This window comes from Vulpes vulpes, chromosome 14 (assembly GCF_048418805.1).
Source record: "Vulpes vulpes isolate BD-2025 chromosome 14, VulVul3, whole genome shotgun sequence".
NCBI classification, from domain to species: Eukaryota; Metazoa; Chordata; class Mammalia; order Carnivora; family Canidae; genus Vulpes; species Vulpes vulpes.
In genome coordinates, this window is record NC_132793.1 from 62503256 (window position 1) to 62515705 (window position 12450).

General features: G+C 36.2%; 1 protein-coding gene across 21 annotated transcripts in view; it reads left to right on the plus strand.

The window, feature by feature from the left end:
* Positions 1 to 12450, plus strand: part of MCTP1 (multiple C2 and transmembrane domain containing 1) — a 531614-nt gene that overhangs the window by 343217 nt on the left and 175947 nt on the right. For all 21 annotated transcript variants that reach the window (XM_072736754.1, XM_072736756.1, XM_072736755.1 and 18 more), the window contains 2 exons: positions 3033 to 3219; positions 7952 to 8045. In XM_072736754.1, the coding sequence (XP_072592855.1) occupies positions 3033 to 3219; positions 7952 to 8045 (281 nt within the window). The remainder of the gene's footprint in view (positions 1 to 3032; positions 3220 to 7951; positions 8046 to 12450) is intronic.

The window sequence follows — 12450 nt, forward strand, 5'->3', positions numbered from 1 at the left end:
CTGGATTCACTTTGCAATAGACTGTTCTGCAGGAGTTCCATCTTTGTACATATTTATTCAACAGCAACAAAGGAGTAGCAAAGGCTTTTTTTCCCACCAAATTCCAACAATAATTTGATTTAATACCCATTTAATGCAGATATCACTCATGCTATAATGCTAACTTTATTCTCAAGTTAACAAGACAATTTTACTCAATTATCAGGTGACATTTCATTTAAAATGGCATCTGAGGATTACTCCTGAGCAGAGTTTTTGGAGGAATAGAAGAGCTGAATAAGCCAAACTACAAGAACTTTGGAGTCATTAACACTCTGTTCTAATAACATTTATATAAATAGGCATTTTCTACATTGGAATTATTTAGTCAAAATTCTGAAACATTAAATATAGGACAAAATTGGAAACTATTTCTACAAGAATATCCAACATTGAAACTTTAGTTGTAGCCGAAGAGCATAATCCTCGCTATAAATTTACAATGTTAAGTTTTATTATTTTCATAGTTTTTAAAATCCAATTTTTCTGAGTTTATCTTCTTTCTTTTTTTTAGTTTATCTTCTTCTAAGAGCAATAACCTACATTCTTCTTCCATAGTTTATATATATTTTAAAAGTATAATATAACATATTTCCATGCTTGAAAACTGAGATACTTTTTTTCTGTCAGAAATAAGTCCAGATTTCATCCAGTTTAAGAACCACTGCAAACAGACACACTTTCTCCTGGTATACACAGTTAGTGTAGACACTAGTGAAGACAACCCAGGAAAAAGCCTAGATCTTGGATTCCATCATTCAAGTTCTCAGTCCTAGCTCTGTAACAACAAACTATATCTCCATTGGTCATGTAACTTCTCTGGGCTTCAGTTTTCTTATTGCTAAATTAAGGAGATTGTGAGGATCACAAATACCTATGCCTATTTGAATCAGATACAGAATTAACTGAAATAGGCCAGCTGTAAATAATAGACAGTTTTAGGGACAGTAATTAAGTCAGAGATCATTTACTCTGTTTTAAAATGTTTTTAATTGAAAATATATTTTTAGCACTTCAAGCAAAAACAGCACATCCATGGACCAGATGTGATCTGAAAGTTGCCAATTTGCAATTCTTGGGCTAGATCATCTTTAGAGCACCTTCCCCAACACTAGAGCATCAAACACAGTGCCTCTAACGTAAATAAGTAGTAGGCCAGCATCCATATGACCCATGTAAAATGGCAATAGCCATAGAAAGAAACCTTCCAGAACACTTCAGTGTATTTTAAGAGTGATGCAGTGTCATATGGAAGAGTAAGGCAAGGACAGAACTGGGAAATACAGGATCCAAATGAGTGAAAGACCCTTTTTGTTCGCAGCTTTATCCAGCCAAAAGTACTGTGTGAATTGTAACCCATGTTTGATTCCCTTGTATCGTACTCCCAGTCCAATCCAAAGATTCATTCGCATTCAACAAACTATAGGCAAGACACTCTGCGAGTTGCTGAAAAGATCTACAGAAAATCACATTGACCTTTTTTCTTTTTATTAGAGAATGCATTTGATGGTTTGTTTATCACCATCGCATCTTTCTACTCAATTTGTTCCAAGTACTATTGACAAGAACTTAATTCCAATTAAAATTAGAATATTAGGCAAGGATTAGGTATGTTTTTTCAGCCTTGGGAGTTTAAAGAGACAGCGTGAAAGTATTTTGAAATGCATGTTGTATTCATAGCAACAATGAAATTATTTGATATATGTTTTCACTTTAGGAAGGTGTTTTCCAGACTTGGTGCTGATGCTGATTTCCTGCTCTCTCTCGGATAGTTAGCATTTACGTACATGGACTTTCTGTCCCTGACCAGGGCACTTCTTTTTCTTTTCCTTTCTTGCCACTGTACTCCTCTTCCTCTCAGTTGTTTCTCGTCCCAGCTATCTCCCTTGTCATTTTGATTGGCACAAATAAAAACAAAATGTCAGGCTTTGGTTCAATTTCTAAATTTACTCATACTAAAGAGATGTTTGAACCTGACTATAAGCATTGAGGCCCTATTCATAGATATTTCATTTAAAAGCAAAACAATAGACAATGAAGTAAAGAACAAGAAAGAGTGAAAATTTAATCGGTCCCTGATATCTGACTCCCCTGTTTACGATAGGTTATCATATTTATTCTTATAATTGGCTTTTATTCTTATAATTGGCTATTTTCTGTCTTAAATGCCTTTCGTTCATGTCTGTCCCCTTTCTCTCAGTTTATTGGCTTTGTGATCACCTCAGTATCTTTTTCTTCCAAGTCAATTGACATTTTTGTGAAAAGACATTTCAAGGTGTTTAGCTCTGAGAGAATAGGTTATCAAGCATGGGCTGCCATGTAATGAAACCTCTGTTAGAAAAACGCTGCTACATAACCCTTGAGCTATAATGTTTTGGGGGGATTTATTTTTATTTAGATTTATGCATGGTGTTCTGTGAATAAATTGGCATGATTTTAAACATGTGAAACTTATGACATCATCAAAGTACATGTTTTTTTCGTTGCTAAATAATATTTATGAATGAAGGTAGAACACCCATCGGTTTAAAACCTACACAAGAATTCAGATTCTTGGTGGTTTGCCTCTCCAGACAGCTCATGTTAATCTTTTGGTAGGCAAAGCCCCACTAAACTAGGCCATCCAGGGTTTGAAAGTCCCTATCAATTTATGAATATGGTAACAACGGGTAGGAATAGAATCAAATAAGCATGTTTTTTGTATCTTACAGAAATAAAAAGTTAGACACTAAAAATAATCAGCATCTGAATTTTGTGAAGAAAGTGTGCTGAAAGAAAGATGTATTATTCCAGTGGTTCAAATAGTATTTCTACTGATTTGATTTTATTTTTCACATAGCTCTGAGCAGCCTGCACTTTCACTGTTTGATGTAACAAAAAAAAAAAAAAAAAAAGAAAGAAAGAAAAAAAAAAGGAAGGAAGAAAGAAAAGAGAAAAGGAAAAGAAAAAGAAAAAAGAAAAGCCATTTGCTAATTCAAAACATTTGTTTCTAGATGCCAGGTGGACCTGTCGGCCCTCAGTAGGGAACAGACACACAAATTGGAGTTGCAGCTGGAAGAGGGTGAGGGACACCTGGTGCTGCTGGTCACCCTGACAGCTTCGGCCACAGTCAGCATCTCTGACCTCTCCGTCAACTCCCTGGAGGACCAGAAAGAACGGGAGGAAATCTTAAGGAGATATGTACGTATGTAACCCTCCTCCTTCAGGGTCATGTGTGACTAGTTGAGGTGATAAATAATTGACCTGGAGTGACAGAAGTACATCTGGAAGGCTGTGTAACAGACAAATCAGTAGAAACAGACAGCTGGCCAAATGCATGTGCCATGCCTATCTTTGCACAAGCCCTTGTGTTACCTGAGGTCTGCACACCTGCTCTTCTCTAGAATCTCTTCCAAACCAAATTCTGGATTCTGAGCCTCTCCACAGTGATTTTGTCATGCACAACTCTCCTGCAAGGCAACTTCTCATAAAGGAAAGTCAAGTATACAGAACATTACCTCAAAATTAATTCATTGACCCTTTGTAATTGCAAATTAAGAGTTCTTTGTCTTTCCAAGTTTGAAATGGAATTAATGACACCTACATTAATTAGTAGCTTGGTAACGAGGGGATATTCACAGAAAGAATTTTTATTTCAACTGCTTAGAAGAGCCTCACTTCATTCCTTTATCTTATTTTAATTGAATGTGAAATATAATTAAAAGGAAGCCTCCTTACCTTTTGATCATTTGTGGAGTGATAGAGTGGAATAGGGAGTCACTATAGTAAGTACCTTTCTCAAATTTCACCAAAGCAAAATACAACCAAATCTACCTATTTCCCAGCATCCTCACATCGTACATTTTCCACCATGCAGTTTTCGTGAATCAACAGAGAGGGGAGCTCTTACTCCACCATTCTGTCTCAATGGAGCCTCGAAAAAGTGAATGCTTCGGTACCCAAGAAGCTGGGAAAAAAGCTTTTCCACTTAAAATTACAAAGCTTGTATTGTACAATGCTGCCAGGTGTTTAGAAGGCTCCTCTAGACACTCAGCCATGAAACCAAGCTCTGACTAACAAAGAGGCGCTTAATTTTTTTTTTTTTTAGATTCTAAAATATTCCTATTTGCTGACTGACATCCTTCCAATAACTGAATTTAATAAAGATGTACCTTATCAGGCTGTGCAGATAACATGAAGTGCTGGTACTAATGCTCTACAATATTCTTCAAACAGATTAGCAGGATGTGCGCTTCAGCAAATTTATTCTGGCTATCTCCACTGAATCAGCTGTCTGCTAATGCTTGTACAACTCATCCACCAATGGTGTTATCATAAACAGTTTAATAGAGGTGACTTAGCAAGGCTAAATAGTATATATTTTTAAACCACTAAGAGCCCAACATATTGTTGGGCATCTTCTAATATGTAATTGCAATTATGAGAATGATTTCACATTTTGGTACCTACAAAAACATGTTCTCCTGTTGCCAGAAGTGAGCCTTGTGAATTGAAACCATTTTAAAGGAATTAATTGGTATATTAATATAAAAAGTCTAGGTATTATGATACTGTATTTTATGGATTAATATTTGATATTATCCCATATATTAGAATGATACTGCAGGCTAGGTAATTAGAAATAATCCAACTTTTATTGATTCTTTTTTTTTTCTTTTTGCTGGATGAGCTTCCTTAAATCAGCCATTTCCATTCAGAATTTGAATATTTGTTTTCGCACCTTCTTTCAAATGTTAGTTATTGTTTGAATAAAATGTAAAATACTATGTGGATGCCTGGGCTAATTCTCCAATATATGCTGCTCAACATATTAAAAAGTGAACCATCTCTAAATATGTCTCTTTTTTTAGCCCTGCATTTCAAGCATAGGCCTGTATGTCCCTCTAGAGACATAGTTGCTACAAATCTACTGTATATGCGGTATAGCACATGTGTTATAATTGCAATAGCAATACAAGTATGGTTTCAGTGCATTTCCTTTTTATTATACAGATTATGAGATGAATGAATGCCGTATCATGTCTGAAACAACACTTGTTTCAGAGAAACATATAGAGGAGGTTATTTGGAGAATTATTTATATGTTTTCCTGGGAGAACATGTGTATTTTTTTAAATTTTAGGTGAAACTTAAGAATTTAATTTGGCACTGGCCAGAGTGAGAAAAGTAAATGAATTGCCCCTGGAAAAGCTGTCTATTTCTGTCATTCGGTTGTTCATTGTGAAGCATTGAAGCCCCACAAATTAAACAGACATTACCGTGTGAGCCATTATTTGATCACCTCATTCTGAAAAGATGGCTAATTCCATTTTTCTTTCTTTTTTTTTTCTTTTGGGGGGGAGGAAAGCAGCGAAGGTCAATAGGGGGCGGGTAGTAATGGGTAGTAGACCAAGAGCGATTGTATGACCTTTTCAGAACGGGTATGCTGAACCCTTGCTCCCCCTTGTCACAGTTTAAAAACCAGAGGAGCTAGTTTAGAGAAGAAGTTGTTAGCATTCCATTTTTATTATGACATTTCACAGTCATCTGATTTAATGTCCCTTGACCGGATTGTCCACCGTGAGACGATGGGCTTGAAATGTTATTTAGAGCATTGATAAAAGGTGAGCGGTTCTAAGATGACAGCGAGTCATAAGGCTGGTGGTGTGACATTAATTTTCTCCATAACAGAGATGGAATAAGACGTCACGGTGACAAGCTGTCAATCAGCTCTGGCCCCTCAGAGCATCTCGATGCCATAGGATGGGGTATTGCCTCTCCCGTAATAGAGCTGAACTGAGATGCTCTCCCTGACAGCTGCTGCAGCCATAGAGAAAATATATTATACAGCCTTTCATTAAAAAAATAAAGAGGACTCCTCTCCAGAGCATTTCAATCTTTTCCCATCTATTGAGGGCTGAAAGGATTCACAGCAAATCATAGATTCCTCTGCTATGGAAATTTCTGGCTTCAGAAGCCATGCAGGTTTTGAGGCCTTCTAAAATAACCATAAATAACAAGGCAGGAATACCTCTTGATGAAGCATTACTGAGAGGTATATTTTTAAACTGAAATATTTAAGGTTTTTTGCCTTTTTTTTTTTTTTTTTGAATTCTTATTATAAGCGATCTGTCACTGGCCTAAATAGTTGAAGTTTGCAATAAATCCTGAGTGTCAGCTGACTGGAGGAAAGAAACCCTTCAAACAATAATTACCCCTCCAAATGAGAAGCAGAACATCGGAGCTGAAGCGTCAGAAGCTGTATGTCTGTGCAGTGAGGTTACTACTGTGAAACAATTCTCAGCCCGAGGACTGATGAGATTTGTTTTAAACATGGTGAAACTTGGTTTAAATTGCTCCCCAAAATTAAAGGACAGAAGCCTTTTGATAAAACTCTCCTCTATCATTAGGATAGGAGGCTTACCTGGTTTATAACACTCAGGAAGCTCTGAGATAAGGAGAAACTTCTCAAACCTGATGTTACTCCATCAGGAAGACAACACGCCTACAAACCTCTGAATTAGAATCCTGCTGTCCAACGTTCCCACTGCTAAACCTTTAACTTACAGGACTTTAAATGGAGAGAGAGGTGCATTTGTCCTGAACCCTGCCATCTGGGTAGGTTCAATAGATTTGAGGTGATAAACAGCTGTTTAAAAAACCATAAAAAATTAAGAGCTAAGCCTGTGCTCAACACTCTTAAAAGTGAGGCTCTGAGATTACCCATAGATCTGCATTTCCTCCTCTCAATATCCCAAGTAATAGTTCCAGTTTACACAACAGCTAGTCCTACAGGACTGATAAAGTTAATATCTCAGTAAGCTTCTGCTCGTCAGTATTTTCACATCCTTAATACAAAGATGGGAATATTCTTTAGTAACAGTTTGATAACTTTGTTATGTTATGCTCCCTGGACTTAAAGCATTTTAAAGATTATAATCCAGAAGTACCTTTGGTTTACTGGGTAGAAATGCCAGAAATGCCTGTCTTGTCATATGAAAAATACCAGGAAGTGTAAATAAGCAAATACATATCAGTGTTCTCTATCAGGACTTAACTCTTTAAGTATTTATGTCCATTAATTAGAGTTCTGAATTATTACATTGGTATCCCTCTTTTAATGCCTTCAGGTACTATACTTCCCCAAACACCACCATTATTAATTTATAAAATTAAATAGGTTTTTATCCTTTGGATCTGATTCTTCTATTGAAATATCCCTGCTTCTATACATACTACAGTGGCAAATAAAATTGCAAACTTAAGGAAAATTGTTCATCATTTTTGCATTTACTTTTAGTGATCAATTTAACTTATTTTAAAAGTCATATAAGACTTTTTTCTAAAAGGTTCATACTATGTAAATCTTTTGAATCAAATATTAGAAAACAGTATTTCAGTAATTTAACCCTCATCTAGCACATATAATTTCCAAAACTCACCAAGAAGAAAAGAGTAAAAAAAAAATTAATATTGACTTTCTTAATCCTAAAGGCTGAAGTGTGTCACATGGCTAACAAGCTAAGACTCAGTATCTACAATCATTAGTTTCCAAACCATCGTGCCCATAGATGACAGATTTCTTGGATTGCTTCGGTAAAGGAGATTGAAGGAAAAAAGTAGGCATAGCCTACTCCATAATTTATAGTTCACCATCTACTGATAATTATTCATGGGGAAGAAATGTGGTAATTTTTATTCTTTCAAAAAGTCCTGTATAGCAACAATTATCTACATCAATACGTATGTATGTGCCTACGTGTATGCAGACGTTAATGATGGCGGAGGGGTACTCTATTGAAGAAACACAAATATCCCTTTGAATCACTTAAGCAGCATCCTGAGACCTACCATAAAGCTTGGTGTTTTCTTACACACTCTTTGAGACCCTCTAGGACCTTTCTTTTCTAACACTGATATTGGGGTCTTTCAGAGCCCATTGCGGATATTTCACAACCTGAAAGATGTGGGATTTCTCCAGGTGAAAGTAATCAGAGCAGAAGGGCTGATGGTCGCTGATGTCACAGGTAAGGAATAAGGCAATTCTGTCATCCATATTTATTTATACATATTATTTATAATATATATTTATAATATTTATTATGTATGATACATACATATTGAACAGCATGCAGGGTCCATACCATTTAATGACTAAACTCTTCATTTCACCTAACTGGATCATCAAAGTTAATAATATAAATATAAAGATTCAGGTTTGATCTTACAAGAGTTGCCAACCACCCAATTTTTGTACTGTTTCTGCTTTTTAAAAGAAGGGTGATGTATTAAAAATAAACAATAAAAAAGTTAAATAACATTTGAACTGTTGCCTTTTCCAAAGTTTGGCTAACATAGTGGGAATATTTCTTCTAGGTTTCATCACTTTGGCATTTTGAAGTAATATGTCTTCTCTCAGACAGTATCAGCTTCCCTCAGATGATATCATAACATCATCACTTACAAGTCCAACACACATAAAATCTGTTCCTTAGTCCACTGAAAAATTTAGATGCAAAATACTCAATTATGTGGTATGAACTCCAGTATCTGGGTTGCTGACTCATTTTTTTGTTGTTGTTGTTAAAATTCTTTAGCACATCCCAGAGATAATTCTGGATCTAAACTAAGCATCCACATTGTTCGAAATTTTTTTTAACCAAGAAATGAGCCTGTAAAAACACTGGAATCAGTCTTATCTCTTAAAGCTTCCTGATTTGGATATTGCTGTTTCTATGATGTATTAATTGACTAATGATAATTATCTCATAAATTTCCAGAATGAAATCATTGTTTTGAATTTGCAATCATGGGACCACTCATTTACTCCTTAATTCCATAGGTTTGGGAGGGTACTTATACCATGCCTTAAGTTGACTTTCTCAACATGGATAACAAATTGGCTGACTTGGACAATTTTTGAATGAATTTTGCTTATCCTGAAAGAAAGCATGCACTTATTATTTGTAGAAATATGCTTATCACTGTGAATGTTCAGTAGGTTGATCCCAATAAGGTAGTGGGCTTATCTGAAGGGATGAAATGCATCTTTCTTACCATCTAAGAGCTTGTAAACCCATTGCATGACGGTTGGTGCCCTTCTTTAACTTATCAAATCTAAACAGAACAGAATCAAAACCAAATGCATTAGAACTAAAATAGCAGATGTCTGCTCCAGAATGATAATATTTTTAAAATTTTTAATATTTGTCTAGTATCAAGTGACTGTTGATTGTGTGATAAAAATGTTGAGAGTTAACAGTTTCTTTGAACAGGTGATTATCAGCCCATTTGTAACCATGAAGATAGTAACAACTGTCAAATATTCTTTCAAAATAGGCATACTTCAAAATAATGGGAGAGAAGGTAGTTTGTAATCTTTTTGCACATTTGCTGACTTGGTTTCTTGTACTTAACAAATTTAAGTTTATTCATTTTCTTTTTTACCTCTGATGTGGTTATACTCAAATTAATCTGGACATAATGATTTCCTTTTTTTTCTTTTATTATGTTGTATTTAATATGAGAACCAACAGTCAACAATGAATAACTGCTCTTTTTTTTAAGATTTATTTATTTATTTTAGAGAGAGAGAGATTGGGGGAGGGAGGAGCAGAGGAAGAGGGAAATTCAAGCAGACTCCACACTGAGCGAGGAGACCCATTTGGGGGTCAATCTTGTGACCCTGAGATCACAACCTGAGACAAAACCAAGTCAGATGTTTAACCAACTGTGCCACTTAGCGGCCCGTAACTGCTCTTTTTTTGTTCGCTGTGGTCATTTTTTTTAAAGATTCTATTTATTTATTCATGAGAGACACACAGAGAGAGGCAGAAACACAGGCAGAGGGAGAAGCAGGCTCCCCATAGGGAGCCTGATGGGGGACTTGATCCCAGGACCCCGGGATCGAGACCTGAGCCAAAGGCAGATGCTCAACCACTGAGCCACCTAGGTGTCCCTGTTCACTGTGAACATTAACTTAAAGCCTGGAATAGGAACTCAGTATTGCTTTCACATACAAAGGTTCTACCTAGCCTCTGATTCCCCACAGCAGGTAAATTCAGATGTGACATTCACCATCATTGGAGGCACCTTCAGTTGTCTTCAGGATTTTCTATAGGGGAGGGGAGCCCCCAGTGTTGAGCTGAAGACCTCTGAAGATAGGGAGAAGGGCCTAAAAATAATCAGTATCTCAGGGGGCACCTCAGTGCTAAGAATTATTACTGAACATTTATAGGGGCACAATAATTTCTTATGAAAATATTCAAGTCCCATTTACTTCAAAAGCTTAGATGCCTGCCCATTACACAAGTTGAATGCAATTATATAAGTTTGTTTCTCTTGGAGAGAAACTGTCATTGCTTTTAAAACTTCATGAATATGCAAACTATGTTAACCTACTTGGCCTATATGCCACTATGGAAGTTAAAGTACATGTTCTTTCAAAGCTGTAAAAAATAGATATATTTCTTTCCTGATGGTTCTATGTAAATTAATGTGAATAACAATAGTCTTTTCCCTAGGGATTCACTGAGACATAATTTTGATCTGATCCAATGAACTTTAATTTGGGGAATACTAAATAACAGATTCTCCATTTTTTTCCCCTCCAGTTTTAGGGATATAAATCTAATGATTCCTCATTCCACACTGACCTTATAATCTAATGTGCTCTGAATTGAACAAGAGAGATGTTGAACTATTCAGGGGCAAGAGGATAATTCAGTCTTTGACCTTGCTCCCTCTTGGACCTTTTGTGGTCTTTATGACATTTGTGATGGTGGCAGAAGCTGAGGACCATATATTTAAGTGAGAAATGTCCGAATATGCCATCAGTTTTTTTAAATAATCTGTACTTCTGAAAAGGATAAATATTTATGTGTAAACCGATCCCTCTTGGTCTCAACCATTAAATGTGGAGCACAAATAAGCCCTTTATATACTTTCTTCTTTACTTGTTCAAAGAAGAACTTAAATAATATGCTGTCCATCTCAGAGGGTGATCATAGTCGGGCTCTACAAGATACTCAGCAGCAGTTCGAAAAACGGAAATTGAGTCGATGGTGCTGTCTTCAAATCCTCAAATTAGCATCCATTTAGAAGTGTTGTGGATGGAGAGGGGGGATTTTAAATCACTGATAGCTCTTGGAGCTAAGCAGAGTATTTTCTGACCTGGTATAGATGAGACTATAAGATACTTAGTTGACATCAGAACACTTTTTTCTAGACAAAGTCTAATGAGACAAACTTATATCTGACCAACTTTGCTCCATTTTTACAATATTTTTAATGATCAGAACACAAAGTCCAACTTCCGTAGTTTAAGCAAAAAATTTTTAAATTACGATATTCCATCATTTAACATGAGCACAGGAAAAAAAAGAGAGATTCTATAATCTTTTAAGTAGCCATCAATCTTACTGCAGCTACAAAGAATTTTTTTCCTTTCAAAATGTAAAATTTTTCTTTTGTTACAACACATTCATTGAGAAACATTGTGATACTGTATTAACTCTGTGTGAATAAAGAGCAATTGAGACTCTCTTTGAATGAGTGAGTACAAAGCACAAATTACTTTTTAATGAAACCCTCAATTCTTTCCCTTTCCACAAAAAGCCTATAGCCTTGTTCAGCTGAACACTACTACAGTAGGTCACTTCAGCTAAGCCCCTAATAAACTGTTGATAGTTGAGGGCAGTTTTTTCTTCGGTCTCAATAGCCCAGTGTTGGACAGTGCACTTCAAATCATTAAGGTTAATACAGATTTAAAAAAGAGATTAACTCTGGTGGTTAAGGCCTCAATTTACAACTCCCACACATACACATGCATTGAGCAAGGCACAAGAGTGGATTGAAATTTCAGTCAAATTGGGGGCAGCCTTTCACAGCCTGAGAAAGTGGCACTCTGGTTTGCAAAGATGATCAGCTAAAATCTTGGTGAGGAAGAAAGTTTGATGAAGTGAAAAATATTTTGCAGTACAACTGACTTACCTTTCAGCTAGGCAATGAAAAGGTGAATGTCTCTCTGTACCATCAAAGCAAAACCCAGAGACCGCCTGGCCCTGCGATCACTGGGGAAAATTCTCTCTACCACTAAATCAAGTCATTCCTTACAACTGGACAGTGTGTGAGGAGAAAAAGACCCTTGGGGGAGGGAGGGTGTCTTTAAATTTTTTTTTTAAGGTGGTGGGAAACAGTTCATGTTGGAATTTGTCTTTTCTAGCTTCTAATTATCCTCTTCCTTGGATGGGGCCTAATTTCTGCTTTCAACAGAACATTTCAAGTCTTCTATATCGAGGGAGGCTTTCTTGGCAGAGTATTTAGACCTGGCCTATTGGTTCTTTCAAGTTCTAAGAGAAGAAAGAGAAAAGGGTTCTTCTCTTCAGCCCCTCCCCTGTGTTTTCCCCTGGGTTGGTTTTTTTTTTTTTTTTT